Source organism: Procambarus clarkii, chromosome 45 (genome assembly GCF_040958095.1).
Source record: "Procambarus clarkii isolate CNS0578487 chromosome 45, FALCON_Pclarkii_2.0, whole genome shotgun sequence".
Lineage (NCBI taxonomy): Eukaryota > Metazoa > Arthropoda > Malacostraca > Decapoda > Cambaridae > Procambarus > Procambarus clarkii.
Window position 1 is genome coordinate 10,712,232 of NC_091194.1, and position 17,729 is coordinate 10,729,960.

The 17,729-nt window shown below is 39.9% G+C and overlaps 1 protein-coding gene across 1 annotated transcript; it reads right to left on the reverse strand.

Annotated features, from left to right (window-relative positions):
- Positions 1 to 3: 3 nt before the first annotated feature.
- LOC123770012 (glycerol-3-phosphate phosphatase) lies at positions 4 to 17,111 on the reverse strand. The gene is made up of 6 exons (XM_045761568.2): positions 16,919 to 17,111; positions 12,356 to 12,516; positions 8,908 to 9,045; positions 8,393 to 8,603; positions 5,962 to 6,103; positions 4 to 817 (listed from the first exon to the last, which is right to left on the reverse strand). The coding sequence occupies exons 1-6, from the start codon at positions 17,094 to 17,096 to the stop codon at positions 625 to 627; spliced, it is 1,023 nt and encodes a 340-aa protein (XP_045617524.2). The 5' UTR covers positions 17,097 to 17,111; the 3' UTR covers positions 4 to 624.
- Positions 17,112 to 17,729: the final 618 nt, after the last annotated feature.

The window sequence follows — 17,729 nt, forward strand, 5'->3', positions numbered from 1 at the left end:
AAATTCCATACATATATAAGTATATATTTTCTTCTGATAATTTCTCTATATATAATATACAGCTACAATATATATATATATAATGTGCATAGTCTAGAAAACAAATATAAATATTTAAGCTTACCATTAAAATAATACTGTATTTTATAACATTGCACAAGTTACCTTGATCACAACCTTATTGACATCTTCAAATAAACATGCATGATAGCAATGTATTGACCAACAATATAAAGTGTATTTGTAAAACATTTTATATAATAGTATTTCACATTCTTGGTACTGCTTTTAGTTCACTCTCCTTAAGTTGAATATAAGAATACTTGATTAACACTACAAATAAGTAGAATAATTTCAACTCGTAAAGAGTCTTCTGCAAATTTAGGTCGTCAAAACACTGCATAATGAAGAAGTTATTGCTTATACTCAAAGGACACCACTTCTTGCACAAAAATATTATATTTCTCAACTACTGTACTGTATTTTCAACCAAAGCTATAAATTTTGCAATTTTTCCAAAATCTGAGCTGTAGGCCAATTTAAAAAGAAACTCCTAGACAAATGGAAAAAATATTTCCGACCAGAACACTAAGGAACTTACTGGGGGATGAATTTCAAAGCCAACTAAATATTTCCATTATTCAGCAAAGTCACCAGATCACCAAGCTGTGGAAGGTAGTATTCTGCTATCAGCTTGTGTTTCTCCTCGTCTGAGCTGGCAGCCCAATTCTGCAAGTCACTCATCTGCGTTACACCACTCAGCACGACAAGTGTGTGAAGACCACACTTTTTGCCAAACAATATGTCGGTGTTGCTCCTGTAACAAAGTTAAGGAGTTGAAATGACAAATTAGGATATATTAAATTTTTTAATGTAAATTTAACATGCAATAGCTCAGAATATTATATATATTTAACAATTTGAAAATATTCTGTATAAATATATGACAAAATTAACATTAAAAAAAATCAAAGCAAGTGTTGCTCATTATATACAAGTCTAAAGTGCCCAGTAAATGAGAGATCTGATGGGGAGGGGGGGGTGCTACTCCAGTATTCATATCCACTATACACATTATCACAATCAACTTTTGGACTAATGCCAACCAAAATACATACTTATCTACCACAGTGAAGAGCACACATTTAGAAGCTTGAAATGAACTATTACTGTACTGACCCTTTCACTGTATACTCCAATTTCCTTCTTAGTTGCCATGAAGTGAAAATTGGGTAAAACAATTTCTGAACAATCCCTGCATTAGTACCTCATCGTCTTATGCACTGGACTTTTTATTGTTCTGTTCTTTACAATGTTAGACATTTCTTAATTCGTCTTACAAGTGCTAGTGTTGATATCTAGCATTGTTTCCCCATTCCACTCCAAGTAGATTATGAAACTGGCTCCACTTCCTTAGTAATGGTGAAGGAAAGCATCTGCAGGGATTACAAAGGGCTATGTTTGGGTTGACATAGGGAAAGAGGAAACCAGCAATATAAGGTGTACATGACCCAGAATCCAGCTCCAAGGGCCTACCCAATGAGACAGAATGAATCCATTGCAGAACTAGGCAACAATATCCTCTGGGAGGCAAAGAGGCTAAAAAAGGGGAGGCAGACTAAGCTAAGTCCGCTGAATTTAAAGACTGGGCCAACACAAGCTTTTGACACACAAAACGGGCAGAGTAGAGCACTGCAACCACTTCCGTAAGGCTGGGTTCATACAACTCTGGGTAAATTCACTGAAGCCACCATGGTAGGTAACAATTCACCTGCACCTAACCCAAGTAAATCTACATCCTGGAGCCAGAGAAAACTTCCAGGAGGGCAAGGAATGCCCAATCGTGCAAGGAAGCCTGCAAAGCATCTCCCATGATGGTTGCAGAAAGCAAAGGGAACGAGCATGAAGCTGAACCAACCACATTTCAGGAAAGAGCAGGAGCAAACGGGAAATTATTAAGCAGATCAAAAAGAGGGTCCATTCAAAAATGTTTGAAATATTTTTGAAACCTCATGCCACTTGAGCGTGTGGGAATCACAGAAGCTGCACCAAGTCTTTAAGAAAAAGAAGGGGTTCTCTGCTAGCCAGGAAGACTAACTTCATAGTGCAGCCAGTACAGAAAAGAAAACCCAACCTTTAAAAGGAAAGCGTCTATTAGGGGCAAAATACAGGTCACTCACAAGGTGTTCAAAGATACCACCCGAGCCATTGATGGGGAAACCTGAAAGGAAGGAAACCTCCAGTACTACAGATCTGACAGACAGTAAAGGTGGTGGGAATGAACCCTGGGGGAGGATGTAAGAGGGAACTACAGAAAGATCAGTTATACAAGGTGGGGAAGGTAAGAAAACCCCTCCCTCAGAAGCAAAAGGCCTCCTTTGGAAGGGCTAACTGGGGTCAAATGGAAGCCAAGAACTTCTTCAGACTTCCCCAATGCCCCAGAATCCAGAAGCAAAGACTCCAAGGCCAAGCCATAGTCCATGCCACCGCCTAGGACATCACATTTGCTGGTTGAGCAAACATTTGTCACAATCTTAGGTAATCCTATGACCTGTAGTTGGTTTTTACCAAGAGAGATTTTCTGGTATATTACTATTATTTACTATTCTTCATCTGGATAAATTCAGACGAATTTACTATTCTTCTCCTAGGATGATATCTGGTGTTGGGTTTGTCAAATTATCAAGGCTGTTCTCTATTTTGTTGAACTGTTCTGTGAATTCCTCAACCATTGCATCTGGCAGCTTGTATATTAGAATAAAACTAAGTTTATTTTATCTATTTTTACTCCCAGTACCTCTACCACCTCATTTGTAGAGTTAAGGAGCTCAAAGCATACGTCCTCTATTATACAGACCTTGTCGTCTATGTGACCTATTTACCCTATCACATCTATATAGATTATATTCTGGCATCCTGATCTCACTGCCCACTAATGTTTCTATGAGAGTTACTGTGAAGTCTTCAAATACTGTATTTGCTTCTGTGTGGAGGCCATTTATGAACAGTATTTTGCTTTTTGCCTTAGTTTTTGATCTCTGAATGTTGGCAAAGATAAATGAGGTTACTCTATTTTATGTATTTTAACTTTTTTTTTTCAGGGCCAGGGCATATTAGCTATTCTGCTATGTACTGGTTGTTACAGTGCTGTTACCTGCCATATTTGTAACTCAGTTGAGGGGTGTATTGGTAGTTGTGGCTCTGGCATGTGGGGGGTTCACTTTGCTGGTTCCAGTATCATGCATTCCCTCTTCCTCCTTTTGAAACAGCTTTCTTCTGGCTCTAAAAAAATATTTGCCTCTTCTCCCATGCTATTTGCCCAACCATTTGGACAGGACAGTAGAACGAGTCTCGCTTCATGCAGGTCAGCATTCAACCTCCAACCGTCCAAGTGGTTGGGCATCATTCCTTCCCCCCCGTCCTATCCCAAATCCTTATTCTGACCCCTTCCCAGGGCTATATATTCGTAATGGTTTGGTGCTTTTCCCCCAATAGTTCCCTTCCCTTCCCTTCTCATGCTATTTTTCTGTTTGTCACTCAATAGCTTTCTGTGCCTTTCACGTGAAAATCTGGGCTATAAGTCATAGCATTTTCTTTCTTTAAGTGAGACTTTGCATACGACTGGATGGAAATACCTAGATGTTGATCCAAAGCGACATTTACCCAAATTAAATTAAGGAATTTTTTGGGGCGAGGGGTAACTGCAGTTGAACCCTTTCCTCTTTCCAGACTATCTGTTAGCATATGCTCTTTCCATAGAATTTATATGTCTGTCTGTCTTGTTTGTCCCCCCTCTATCAACATCTGTGCTGATCAAATTATTTGTTACACTTTTCTGTTTGACATCATCTTTAGCCGGCTGTACTGATTCAGAGCTTTTCCATCCTTGAAGTGGCCATTTCACAGGCCATTATTTGTATTCACACTTGAACAGCAGATGTGAACTTTATTGTTACATATACAACAGATAATACCTGTTTGCTCAAGGTGTTTGTTGCAATGACTACAATTTCTGTTGTTTTCATCCATGTTGTTTACTGGAAGTCTGGTCTATGGAGGAGGCTAACCAACCAGTTACCAAGAATGCTTTGATTTTTTGTTTGTTTTGTACGGTGTTGTGATCACGGTCTAAATTCAGTCCTTACCCTCATCAAGAGTCATTCCAACCTAATGAGATACTAGATGGCCCAAGGAAGGTGAGAGGCAAGACTTTGGGGTAAATTTGGGTTTAAAGAATTGGCAAGGGAAGAATGGCCAAACAAAATGGCACCAAGGATCATGGGAAGAGTGCAAGATTCTGCCTGATACGGTCACACCAGCCTAGGGATAACACAAGGAGATATTGCAGCCAAGGTTTACAGCCAACCAGCGAAAGTTTTGCAGTGATGTCATCAGCATGCCCTGTGAAGGGAGAGCAGACTGGCGAGATGGGTCACTGACCTAAGGGCTTGATTAGGGATGGACATATGTGTCGGTGCTCTAAGGATTTACTGTTCGTAAGCAATTGTGCAGCAAGCTGAGCTTACCGCAAGGAGCAAAAGTGCTTTCCTGCAACAGAGGAGAAGCCGACAGCCCCGTGGGAGAGGTAGACATGTGCTAAATGACCGTATGGAATGTCTTAATAGTACTGTATTACACTGATCACCGAGTAAAGAAAATTCAAGGTCAAAGACATTGGGGATCCTAGCCTCATAAATTGCTCAAGAATTACCTTTGGTGTATTGGGTGATGGAGAAGTATATTTCTTTGGCACTGGGGTAGGTGTCTACCCCAATTATTGTGAAGCAACATTGTCACCCAGTGGGCATGTCAGTCACAAGCACTCACCTCTGCAACACCTCTTGTTCTACCTTACCACCCTTTGGGGACAGTGCAAATGCCTGGCAGTCCTCTGAGTAAGGTCCCAGTGTTCCTGGTGCACATAGGACCAAAGTGTTTACTTTGATACAAGAATTAGAGGAGCATTTGGAAGAGAAGAGGCTTCCTCCTCTTTCTCCACGTAACACCAGCAAGTTCTTGTTTTATGTTGTCGTTATCTACTGGTGCACTTGTTTAATATTACTCCATATTCAATTGGAATATCCAATTTGTTAGCTGTATCTAAAACAGCACTGAGCTCAGTTAGCTGTGTGGTGGAATCTGGTGGTGAAATCATGTGATGTGAGCTACGCTCCCTCGGTCAGCACCGACCAGGATGGGGTGCCAGTTTCACTATGATTAATTTCCTTAGTCTATTTGTGTTTTATGGTTTTTCACTACTTTAATACTTCATGTTTCCTGTATTATGAAAATCTCACCACTACTAGATTTTCATCACTATTTGCTTGCTCACTGAAATGATAGTTCCATACCCTATACTGTATTACCATTGGTATGTCTGTGGCACTACCATGCCCTCCTGAAACCTCCGCTTCACGGCCAGCCATGTTAGGTCCAATGTTATGTTCTCGCTAAGATAGACGTTAATTTATACCCCTTATAATGTTGTTATCTTTGTATTATACATTTTCATGTCACTGGTTGTTCTACACTTTACTAGCGCACTATATTGTCACATGCTATTTTATGGCTCTGGCAACATTTTGTGGCACTGGTGTCATACCTCATGTGGTATGAGACTTTTGGTTATTTAACACTATTTAATATTGTTTTTGCCATCTACTGTACCATAGATCTTAGTGTCATCTGCTAATTTAATGATGTGATTTGTAATATTCTTATCCATGTCATTGATGTACATGACAATAAAAGGTTGGTCCCAAGACAGAGCCTTCCAGTACTCCACTCACCATATTTTCCTAGTCAGATTCACTTCCATTTAGGATGACCCTTTGCTTTCTTTGTTATAATCATCATTTTAACCATTCCAATTTGCAAACCCAAATTTCCTGAAATTTCTGTAGTGAAACAAGTCAAAATAACATCAGCCATATGCTAAAGGTTAAAAGAAAATAAACTAACCTATCTCCAATCATTAGAGTACGCGAAGGATCAAGCTTATACTTTTCACTGATGACGGAAAACATCATCTCCGAAGGCTTGCCCATAATTATCGGTGCGCGCTCAGCAACTGTCTCCACGCACCGTACAAAGCAGCCAGTACCTGAAATACGGGTAAAAAATGTCAAAAGCACTGAGTACATTATGCCACTATGTAATGGATATATTTTTTATAATTATTAAAAAATATATTTTCATCTGCAGCAACAACATTCAACAAAAATATACTATATCATATCAGGCATACACTGCAAAAGACAACTGTAGCCACCACATGAGACCCAGTGATCACTACACAAACTATACACAATCTATTCTTAATGCAACCTAGTTTTTATGGTCAAAATGCTCTGTGGTTTAATGGCTTCATTTAATATGCATTCTCTATCATATTCTTGTGTATATTTTTTAAATAAAATTATTATTCAAAAATGGATTATTATTTTAATGTAGCTTGCCCCGTGTACAAGTGTTATGGCTACCTCTATTTCAAACACAAGACAGCCCTCAATGCTATATAGTGGTGCTAGGGGATAACAACCACAGTAGAGAAGAACAAGGAGATGGAACATGAGAAAATAATTAAATCTAATCCTCAACGTTCATCACTGTTATTTGTTAACCACCTGGACCACTGCAGTTACCATCATTTGACAATCATCATCATTATTATTGCCCAGTTTGTGTAATGTTAATATGATCCATAAAAAATTCTGCTATCATTTAGCAACTGTAGCCACCACCATGATGGCTATATTCCTCCTTTATAGAGTGGTGCTATCTCTGCTGTTTTTAGTATGTCAGGGAAAACGCCAGTATCTAGGCTTTGTCTCCACAGAATGTGAAGGGCCTGCGATAGTGTTTTTTTTACAGTTCTTGATGAATATGGAGTTCCAAGAATCTGGGCCTGGTGCAGAGTGCATAAGTATACTGTTTATGGCTTCTTCGAATTTCTTTCCTGGTAAATACCAAATCCAGCAATAATGACGCATCCCTCTTCTCTTAGTTTCATAGGGTGTTTAACATGGTGATACAAGTCTCTCAAAGAAAAATTTTCAGCAGGTCCAAAAGTCTTCCCATTTCTGCTTCATGGGCTGATTTCAATTGATGTCAAGTTGAAGTCACTAAGAACCAACAATTGTAATTTGTCTTTACCTGCTCTAACTATAATCTCTCCTATGATCATTATAAGGGCCCTTTATTTTGTCATCTAGCTCTTCTTTAGTCCATGTGTTGCCTCCTAGTGGACTGTAGGCAATAATGTTTAGCAGTTTGTTATCCTGATTGCAGATCTCTAATGCCATTATGTTGACTTCTCGAGGGCTGTCAAATATTAATTCTCTTACTTTTAGTCATTCCTCTACACAGGACAGCAACACCTCCACCTTTTCCAATTTTTCTATCACATCTCCAAACAGTGTACCTCTTCGGCAACATTACCGCATTTAAAGTTTTATCTTCGAGTTTTGCCTCCGATAGTGCACCACAATATCTGTCATCAGAAGCTGCATCATATCATTTAACTCCAGTATTTTTTACCTCGCTCAATTTCTGGTGGTATAAACAACTTTCAGGGACATGATCCCACCTCCTTTTCCCTTCATTACCCTTTCCACTATAGACTTCAATTGTTTACTTTGGTGGTCCATTTTACAGGCTTCCCAATACACATCACCTTGTAGGAAAAACAACAACTTTCTTCTCCATTCCTACCCTCATTTAAAAATTTTGTTTCATCAAGGTGTAGTTTTAGCTTCTCTCTTTCTTCCACTGAAAGGTCTTGCCTTACATCATACATTATCATTTAATAACCATTGTTTTTAGTCTTAGTCTCTTAGCAGAGAGACTAAGTCCCAACAAATTTGCCAGTCAACCTAATAATCAGATTCTGCAGAGTGGGTGCTTTGTGGGTGGACACCAGCCACACAATGAGGGTTACCATCTTTTGTGACCCCTGTTGTGCTAGCTAGTGATGCCGCTTGAGGGCAGTCAGGATAATGGGTAATTTGCTAGTTATTTAATTTCCTAGCCATTATTGTCTATCCTTGCAGTCTCAATGAGTTTTTTGCAAAGGAGTCGAATGGTTTGATCTGTTCTTTGGTTTTATGGCAAGCTTTTCTCGGGGGTGGATCGGAGCATCCTTTCCATCGACTTCCAGTTCCTATACTATGTAATACAGGCATTTTGTAAAGGTCCTCATCACAGTGGGGGTTCCAGGTCAAGCAGAGGTTGGTGTGATTGCAATAACCTGGGTGAAGTCATGCTTCTGGCTAGAGGAGCAACCAAAGCAACAATGCTAAGAGAAAGAAGGGCCATGTAGTGAAACACCACTACAGTACTGTAATTATCTAGAGATGCAAAGTAGGATTCTTTAACAGGCCAATAAACTTACCAGGAAATATAAGAGAGGTATTCTCAACAGGAAACTGTTCATCAATATTCGTGGCGAGAAATAAACAATCGGGGTTGGAGAGGTATGACGCAGCCTTCATGATTTTGGGAAAACTGAAGTGACCATCAAAACCAATGGCCACGGCCCCAACCTCTGGATCCAGTTTGACTGTATTTAATAAATCAAAGGCCTGTCCCACCAAAGGGTCTGGCTGCAATGAAGAATAACATTGTATTATTATTATGTACCAGATTAAGTGTAGTTATTAGTTAGTAGTTATTAATTAACTACTCTGCATGATATAAGTAGTGCCTAAATATTCATTTAACATATAAATAGTAGGCTTTATCTCAGGTTAAACAAAAAAAACAAAAAAGTTGAATTTCACATTTAAACTGATATTTGTTATTGACCAGAGGAAAGCACAAACTGATATGTTATTGACCAGAGTAAAGCACAAACAGATATGTTATTGACGAGTAAAGCATACTAGAAATACAAGTCAACATACGTACTTCAACACCTGTGTGTGAAATCCCAACTTCATTCAACTCCTGAGTCATCCCTGAGGTTCCAACAACATATACTTTTTTGCTGAAGTTTAGCTGCTCGAGATACTGAGCCATCACATACGAGGCACTCACTATCTCTTCCTGGTGAGAAGACATTTCAAATATTTAAAAATAACCATATCAAGCAAGAAATGTTGAAAATACTCAGAAAATTACAATAATGTACTATAGATCTGTGTTCTAACAGGCTTTGACATTCCTCCTTTCATAGAAATATACAAAAACATTCCGAGCTATTTATTAGTGAGTGCAGCTAAGCAGCTTAATGTTAAACACCCACTTCAGTTATTCTGGACGCTGTTTCAGCACACTCACTAAAGTATCCTGCAAGCTGGTTCAACACATACAATTTAAATTAATGGACTGTACAAGTACTATTTTACGATGTGCTGCACATGCGAATAAAAGTGAAATGAGTAAAAATAGAAAAATTACCTACTATCTCTCTCTCTCAACATTTTCTCATTCTTTAGAAGGCATGCACAAATACAAACTATGATAAAGTCTGAACAGCTAAGCTATGCAACCTTAACCATTAAGTTACCTGTATTCTTAAATATTAATCTGCATCAAGATTAGTTATCAGTTAATCTGGAGCTGAATGAGCATCTGATGCTATTAAATTATGAACTTCTATTATGTACGCGAGTACATGCCACACATCTGAAATTGAAGAAAATTACATTTTGGTCCATCCTGGACCACCACCATATCCAGGACAGATTGAATCATCATCATTTCTTCAATTTCAGATGTGTGGGTTGGATATTAACTCTTCAACCAAGTTATGAGAAGATCCACAGGAACTGTGATGAGGATTCGAACCTTTGTGATGAACCATGCTATTGCGACTCATCGTCTGCACAATTGTGTCCACTTGCATAAATATCCATCCATTATCATTATCCCATTTCCTACTTCATGGGGTTGAAATGCATCAACACAAGAATAAGAGTATTAAAGTATAAGATTATACTTTAATACTCTTTATTCTTCATATTATACTTTAATATTCTTCATTTCATGGGACATTTCAACCCCCCATGAAAGTAGGAAATAGGCTAATGATAATGGATGGATATTTATGCGCATGGACACACTTATATAATTCAGTTCAACATTTAAAGGCATCAGATGCTCATTCAGCTCCAGATTAACTGATAACTGATCTTGATGTAGATTAACAGTTAGGAGTAATTTGACAATTTAGGGATGTATAATTTATATTTTCAAACTACAACAGTTTGTAGTTTTGCATCATTTCTAAAAGAAAGAAATGTTATGACAGAGAAATAGGTAATAAATAGGTACTCACAATAACACTTCATCCTTCCAATATATATCTTACTGTACATACTGCAGCATCACACAGAATCAGCATAATCTTGCTTCAGCTAAATATCCACATCAGCACCATCCCACTACTTCATACACCTAGGAATAAAATGCTACCCACAAGTTTAAAAAACAAAAACTAAAACAGCATTGAATGTAATGAAAAGTCAATTTCTGAGCCAGCCCCAGTGGCTCCTTGAAGCTATTACACTGTCATACTATTAAGTGCCATTAGTCGTGGAGTTTTTATTGGCCTACCGGGGACCAAGAGCCAGAACCTAGCCCCCCCCTCAGAGAGGCGCAGGGAGCAGAGGCACTATGAAAAATTTCATGTAAATTAATTAATGTTACCACCACCAAGGGAAGACACCCAGAAAGTCATCAAAACAAAACAGACTACTGCTTGGTTAGAAATGAGACCGCAGCCTCAAAAGTTCCAAAAGAAATCCCCCAACAATGTAAACAAATGACAGAATATTCATGAAACTAGCGCATGCTAGTTCACCCCACTTTTTCCCCTCGTTTCGGGGAAGGAAGGAACAAACCGGGTCAGCCAGCTGCTCCACCACCAGTTCTTATGACGATGGAAACCACCTTAATGCTCTCGGGGAGGAAGAGCAACAGGTGGGGGGCACTGGGGATCACCCAGAAATTGGTATTTCATTACATTCATTGCTGGTTTTTTGGGGGGTGCCTTGTGGCTCCCTGAAGCTATCTACCTATGGAAAAAGAAGAAAGGGCACACACCAGTGAGGAGGAAGCACTGCAGGTATCAAGATGAAAAGACCCCAACAGCCCAAAGCACGACCCAAGGCCACATAGTCACAGAAGACCAGGAACATCCACAAGATGCCCAGCTGCCAGGACCTGATTGATCACCAAAACCCACCTCGCCTGAAGAACAGCCCAAGACACATAAGCAAAGAGTGACGAAAGATTGGCAAGGCACAGCAAGGGCACGAGGATTGACCACAGGTTGGCTAGAGAACAAGACACTGCAGAGAGACCGGCGAAGAGATTCTGATAATAGAAAAAAGAATTCTGGTTACTAAATCTTGTAAATGAATAATTTTCCACAAGTTTATTTTGTAAAAGAACATGAGCAGCCATTTCAACATGCTTAGATGGACCAAACAATGGCAGACTGCTGTGACTGCCTACCTAGTGCTGTGAACATCAAGAACAGCATTGTGTTTACTGATATCTGAACACTGCAGTCTTTAACACAGTCAGGCTCTTCTATAATACCCATACTATCATTCCTCTATAATACTATCATCGCAAAATATTAGCAGTTACATATTTTGCCAGTTTTAAGCATTGCTGTGGTCACAAGCTGAACAGCAGTGCTGGTAGCTCAAGCTGCATGCACCAACCCTGGCTGTTCACTCAGTATTGAGGTCTTCACACCCAGAAATGGTGCCCACAAATTTTTTTGTTTTAAATGCCATTGTTTACTGGAGCCCTGAGAAAGCCAATGTGAACCCCATGTAGCCACAAGACTTTGAATCTTACACAATACTCTACAACATACTATATACAAGATATACTCCCTCCAGTCAGTCAGACCAAAATCACATACTGTACATTATATATGATTTGTGCCCTAGAAGAGTTAAATTCACAAATATTTCAGTCCAATGTCTTGATCTGTCGCTCCATAAAACATTTAAACTGTTGAGCCTAGCCAAATAACCTCCCTATTGAGGCCGATGCATAGAACACATCAATATTAAAGTGCTATAATTTTAACTAATGTCAAATTTTTAACAGATTGGTCAATTCCATAAAAAGCGATTTACTAAGTGAGAGGACAGTTGAACACACATGCTAAACTACACATTTCTTCTATTCATTCAATAAGACTAAACCATAACAAAATATTGTACATGCCTGTGTACAATACAGGAGGCCTCCTGTACAGGTGTACGGGAGGCCTGGTCGAGGACCAGGCCACGGGAACCCTATGCCCCGGAATCATTGCGTCGCAAGGTATGACATATTAACTCAAATTTCATTTACTGTAGTACTGGCAACAAAATATTAGTTGCACTACCTTGTTGGCAATAAAGCCAAGTCGCTCACACTTGGCAACATATCCATCACGCGAGTTGGTTGAATTATTTGTCACATAGAATATCTTCTTCCCTAAGCTTCGTAGTTGATTTATAGCTTCATTTGCTCGGCCTATTACAGAATCACAGCACCACAAAACTCCTAGAAATAATCATAAAAATATTGCATGAATATTTATGACAAAATCAACTCAATAGCATCAAAAAAAGAAATGCTAGGTATAATCAATAAAAAAACAATCCTGCAGTGCATACTTATTGGTACAGTAATTTGAAATAAACAGTTTTCCTAATACAAAATTGTCCTATATATTAATGACAAAATTAGATTACCATATTATTATAGCATTGGTTACAACATTAAAAAAAAAGTTTAGGAATCACATTATGTCTATATAAAATATCTACTCAAAGCCTTATCCCCTAACTTTCACCTTAAATTAAGTAAATTTCCTGGTAAGCATAAAAAAAACTAGTGTCGAATGTAATGAAACCCCAATTTCTGGGTGAACCTTGGTGGCTCCCTATAGCTACAATGCTGATACAGTGCAAAATTACTAGATGCTATCAGTTGCAGAGTTCTTTTAGGCCTACCAGGGACCATGAGCCAGAACCTGGTCCTGTCTAAAAAGGTGCAAGGAGCAGTGGCACCATGATAAAATTTTCAGTGAATTTTAATTATGTCTGCAACCACTGGAGCAAAACAAAACGGACCACTGCTGGTTATGAGTAAATATCTGTTACGGACCCGAGCCCAGCGTCCGAGCACGGAGCAGTGACGACCGCGCCATCTGTGGGTCAGCTCCCGAAACCCCCTCCAAATGGACGACGCCATCTAGTGAGGACGAGATATACTGGCCACAAGGGCTAGTTTCCCGTCCTGATCAGCTCATAACACAGCCGCTGCTGACCTCTGGTGAGGTGACGCTTGGACAGCAACGCCATCTATGGAGTGGATAGGTGGGCGTTTGTGTCTAAGCCTGTAAGTGAGGTGCCCTAGTGTAACTAGTGCTGATGACGTGTCTGATTACAGAGTCGACCTGGGATTGCTGTAATGAACGTTGGATCAGTCTACCCAAGAATCTCCAAGTGTTAGCTGCAGAAGTTGTGAGTCACCCCCCGGATGAACACTGTTGTGTTAGCCTGCCTGTGACGTGGCAGTTGAGGATTTGTCGTACCCGGGGCTGACTGGAGGAGAAGACTATCCACTGGGGTGTTGAGGTGAGGAGTGATATCTGTGAAGTCACACGAGGCTCCTGCCTAGGGCTCGCAACCCTAGTATCGGTCGTGGAGTGGCCTAACCTGCGGAACTGATTGGAACCTGCCAGCTACAGGCTGGATTTGTGGTTGAAGGCCTCCACGACGGTGCCCCCAGTGGAACTGTGATTTGGCTAGCCTGTGGCCAGGGTAGACTCAAGGGAATCGAAGGATTCATCGTGAGGCCACAAGAGAACCAGGACCACTCGTCTTGAGCACCGTGAACGTCTTGAGTCTTCGGAGGAAGACAAGCGATTGTAAATAAGTGTAGTAATAACAACAGCGTGTGACTGTTTATATATTTATTTATTGGTGGTGGTGAATATATATTTATTTCTGAGCAGTTTTATCCCTTCCCCTTTAATTTACTTGTGTTACAGAGCACACCCCTTGAAAGCCACTACTAGCTTGGGGCCGGATACCCAATCTCTATTAACATCAGAGAAAGAACCCAGTTGCGACCCAATAGGGCCGTAACAATATCGATGCCTCAAAATCCCCAAAAAGGGATTCCTAGGCATTAATATTTATGTTTATTTTGAGGATTTTAGGTGAGCAAACCCTGAACACTCCAGGGAAGAGAACCCTGGCAGAACAAGGGTGGCACTAGGGAGCACACAGGGGGAAAAGAACCTGTGCACATGCAGTTCCTCCAAGTGCTCTATACTCCTTCCTGCCTCACACAGCACAAACATGTGTTGAAACAGTCAAAATGACAAAAAATCACCACTTAGCTGAAGCAGAACATGGGAGCCAGAGTACCAGAGAGGGCACCACACACTGTCTATCATCAGCAAAGAACTGAGGGTGGAACAGCTGGATTACCTGGTCTGCCTCCCTTCTTTACCCAAAGGGGCAGGGTAGTGGTGAACGAACTTGTGCTAACTTCACAAATTTTCTAGTGTTTGTTTACATTGTTAGGAGGGTTCTTTTGGAGATTTTGAGGCATCGATATTTCCTTGTAACCCACAGTAGTCTGTTGTGTTTTGCTAACTTTGTGGGTGCTTTCTCGCTGATAGCAGACATGATTAAAATTCAAACAATTTTATCATACTGCCTCTTTAGAGGGGACGAGGTTCTGGCTCATGGTCCCTGGTAGGCCTAAAAGAACTCCGGGACTGATGGCGCCTAGTAGTCGGGCACTGTATCTGCATTGCAGCTTCAGAGCCACAAGTGGGCTTTCCCCCCCAAAAAAAATTGCTTTTCTCATTCCTGTACCATAAATCTAGCACATCCTCCTGTTTTGGTACTACAGTACTTATAGGAAGGATGAGGACCATAGTCCATATACTGTACCGACGTACAACACAATTAGAAAGTAGAAATTGGTACTGTACTATTGAATTTGGATAAAATGGAAAAACATTTTCTACTTACGTTGCAAAGACAAACAAAACTAACCCATCCTAACCTTCATAGGCCTAATACCTAGCCTCAAGGCAAGGTATACACTATCTGAGGCCTAATATAGTAATATGGGTGCTATACTAGGCCTAGGAATATTTAAGTTTTGTTTTTGGGCTTCATTTCTTGGACTCATTTTTTTTTTATGTGACTAGTACAAAGTTCTACTATCTAATAATGTATGTCAATGTTTGTACTATCTAAACAGGAGGATGAGTTAAATAAAACAATTCTGATGATGAAAGAAAAATTCAAATAATTTTTAGTTTGGCCACAGTGGGATGAAATTTCTTGTTACAAACGTCAAATTCCCATTCTTGGAAATTCAATTCCAAGAATGAATTTCCATGTTAACTACTGTATTTGTAACAGATTTCTCATCAATATCTTTCAGGTCTATAAGGCAAACATTGAATGCAATGCCTCTTTCTGGAGTAGCCCCAGTGGTTACTTGAAATCATCTTGTTGAGATATTGCTCCATAGCAAAGGGTCACAACATTTGTGGAAGTTTTGTGAAGAACAATGAAAACAATTCATGAAGAGCAAGGGATTCACTCAAACTAGCTCGAAACTCATTAGTATCAATTACCGCCACTAGGCGGCCCAAACCTAGCCCTTGGTCGACTCTCAACCTCAGTTCTAGAGCGGAACAACCCACAATGAGCTGATGAACCTAAAGGGAGGGGAAAATCAGGGAACTATTGGGGCTCCTCCATTTCATTACATTCAACACTGGGTTTCTGAAGGGGAAGACCCAGTGGCTCCCTGAAGCTAGCTAACCCCAGAAAGCAAATACACGACTTACCAGGAAGGACGAGAGGCAGCAAACATGAAGATGGCAAACCAGGTTGGGAGACACAGGCCAAAGCCTGTGTCAACTCCAAAGCCAACCTAACCCAACTGAGAATAACACAGCCTAACCTAACATAACTCAATTGAGACTAACACAGCTCAACCTAACAATATATCTGGTTTTGACAATTGGTAAACAAGCTTTGCTGATCCATCTTGTGTACTTATTGACTATATGCTAAACATACACAAGTCGCCATACATTCCATAGTCCTCATTACACACTTTCAGATCTTGATGTATCCTGAGATTAAGGTTAGGAATGTGTGAGAGATATATTACCTAGTGTGAATTACCAAACTTACCAAGTACGAAAAATACAATATCAAACTAAAACTTATGAACGAAACTCAGTTTCTGACACTCGTGTGTACTAAACAACCACATAATAATAATAATTATAATTTATTTGCAAAACAGTACAATGGGTTGATGAAATTAAATGACTGGTATTTTTACATTCATGCAGAGCCACTAACACGCATAGCATTTCGGGCATATCCTGTTGGACCAGATAATATATAATAATTCACTGTGTCAGGGGGGGACAGGAAGCCAGAGTGTATTCATACACGTTAAGCTATTATCGAGTCGAATTACTGACCCCGGTTCCAGGCTGAAACCCCACAACAAGCTAACTTCTGAGTACCTACTTGATGCTAGGTAAACAGAGGCATTAGGTGAAAAGAAATGTACCCAATCATTTCTCTCCCGCCAGGAATTCGAACCCGGAATTCTTGATTGTGTGTAGAGAACGAACCAGACTGTACTACCGGGACCCTAATATATATCAAGTTACAAGCAAAGAAAACTCGAGTCACCTTTACACAAAGCATTACATACCCAGGACTGTATAAGGGCCCCGGGAATTACCCCAAAAAGAGGAAGCAAAAATAGTGTAAATAAAAAACAAATGGCAATTCGTGCAACAATGTCAATGATGCAATCGCTGCTAACACTCCTGGGGTGTGATCCCGGCCCCTAGGACACCATCTTCCAGGCTCATGTGGGCATTAAGTGGGTAATTTACCGTCACAGTCGCTGAGGACATTGTCAAAACTATTGAGAAACTCCTTAATACAGGACTCGTCGAGCAGTTTTGGGAGAGCAGCAGCAGCAGCCATGGTGAGAGTGGGAGTCCCGTCGGCCACTGGCTGCCTGGGCGGGGGACTAGTCAAGTCGTATACTGCTTGTAAAAGCACCTTCATCACCCTCAGTGATTAAGTGCTTAATTGCACACTAGTTTCTTTATCAGCTATCTCACCCTGTCAGAGTAAATGAGACAGATGTATGTGAATGCATGTGTGTGTATATGTATGTACATGTATGGGTATAAAGTATATATGGAAGCTGATCAGAATTACATTTCACCTTTGTGAATGTACATTAATGACACTATGTAAAAGTCACATCAAACACTTTATGTAGGGCATACGTAAATCTGTGTATCTATGTATTTACGTATGTAGGTTAGCTTAGCATTTTAAAAGCACCGAATCACCTTCTGTGGTTGAGTGTTCAATAAACCCTTGAACTCTATGTTTAACATTTCTCTAACCCTGTCCATGGAGGACAGAAGAAAATGTATATATGCTGGTTAGCATTGTAAATGTGTGGCCACGTTTGTGGTAGAAAATAATAAAAAAAAAAAAAAAAAAAAAAAGTCGTATACTGCAATTTCGGATACCGGGCTAGAAACAACTTCGTTCACTGAGAAGTTTGTACATACAAACCATTCCGTTCGTATATGCGCTGGTTTGTGTTCGCTGTTGTTCTCGTCTGAATAAATACATGGCACTTGTTCATATAATTAGCGCATAATACATAATACGGTTATTGAC

What these genes read in the sequence shown, in the direction of transcription:
- LOC123770012 (XM_045761568.2), bottom strand. Translation starts at nt 17,096, where the DNA reads ATGAAGGTGCTTTTACAAGCAGTATACGACTTGACTAGTCCCCCGCCC. An exon ending in TTTCACACACAGGTGTTGAA is followed by an intron (nt 8,604 to 8,907) that starts GTACGTATGTTG and finishes TCTTCATTGCAG; the next exon opens with CCAGACCCTTTGGTGGGACA. An exon ending in ACTCTAATGATTGGAGATAG is followed by an intron (nt 818 to 5,961) that starts GTTAGTTTATTT and finishes ACTTTGTTACAG; the next exon opens with GAGCAACACCGACATATTGT.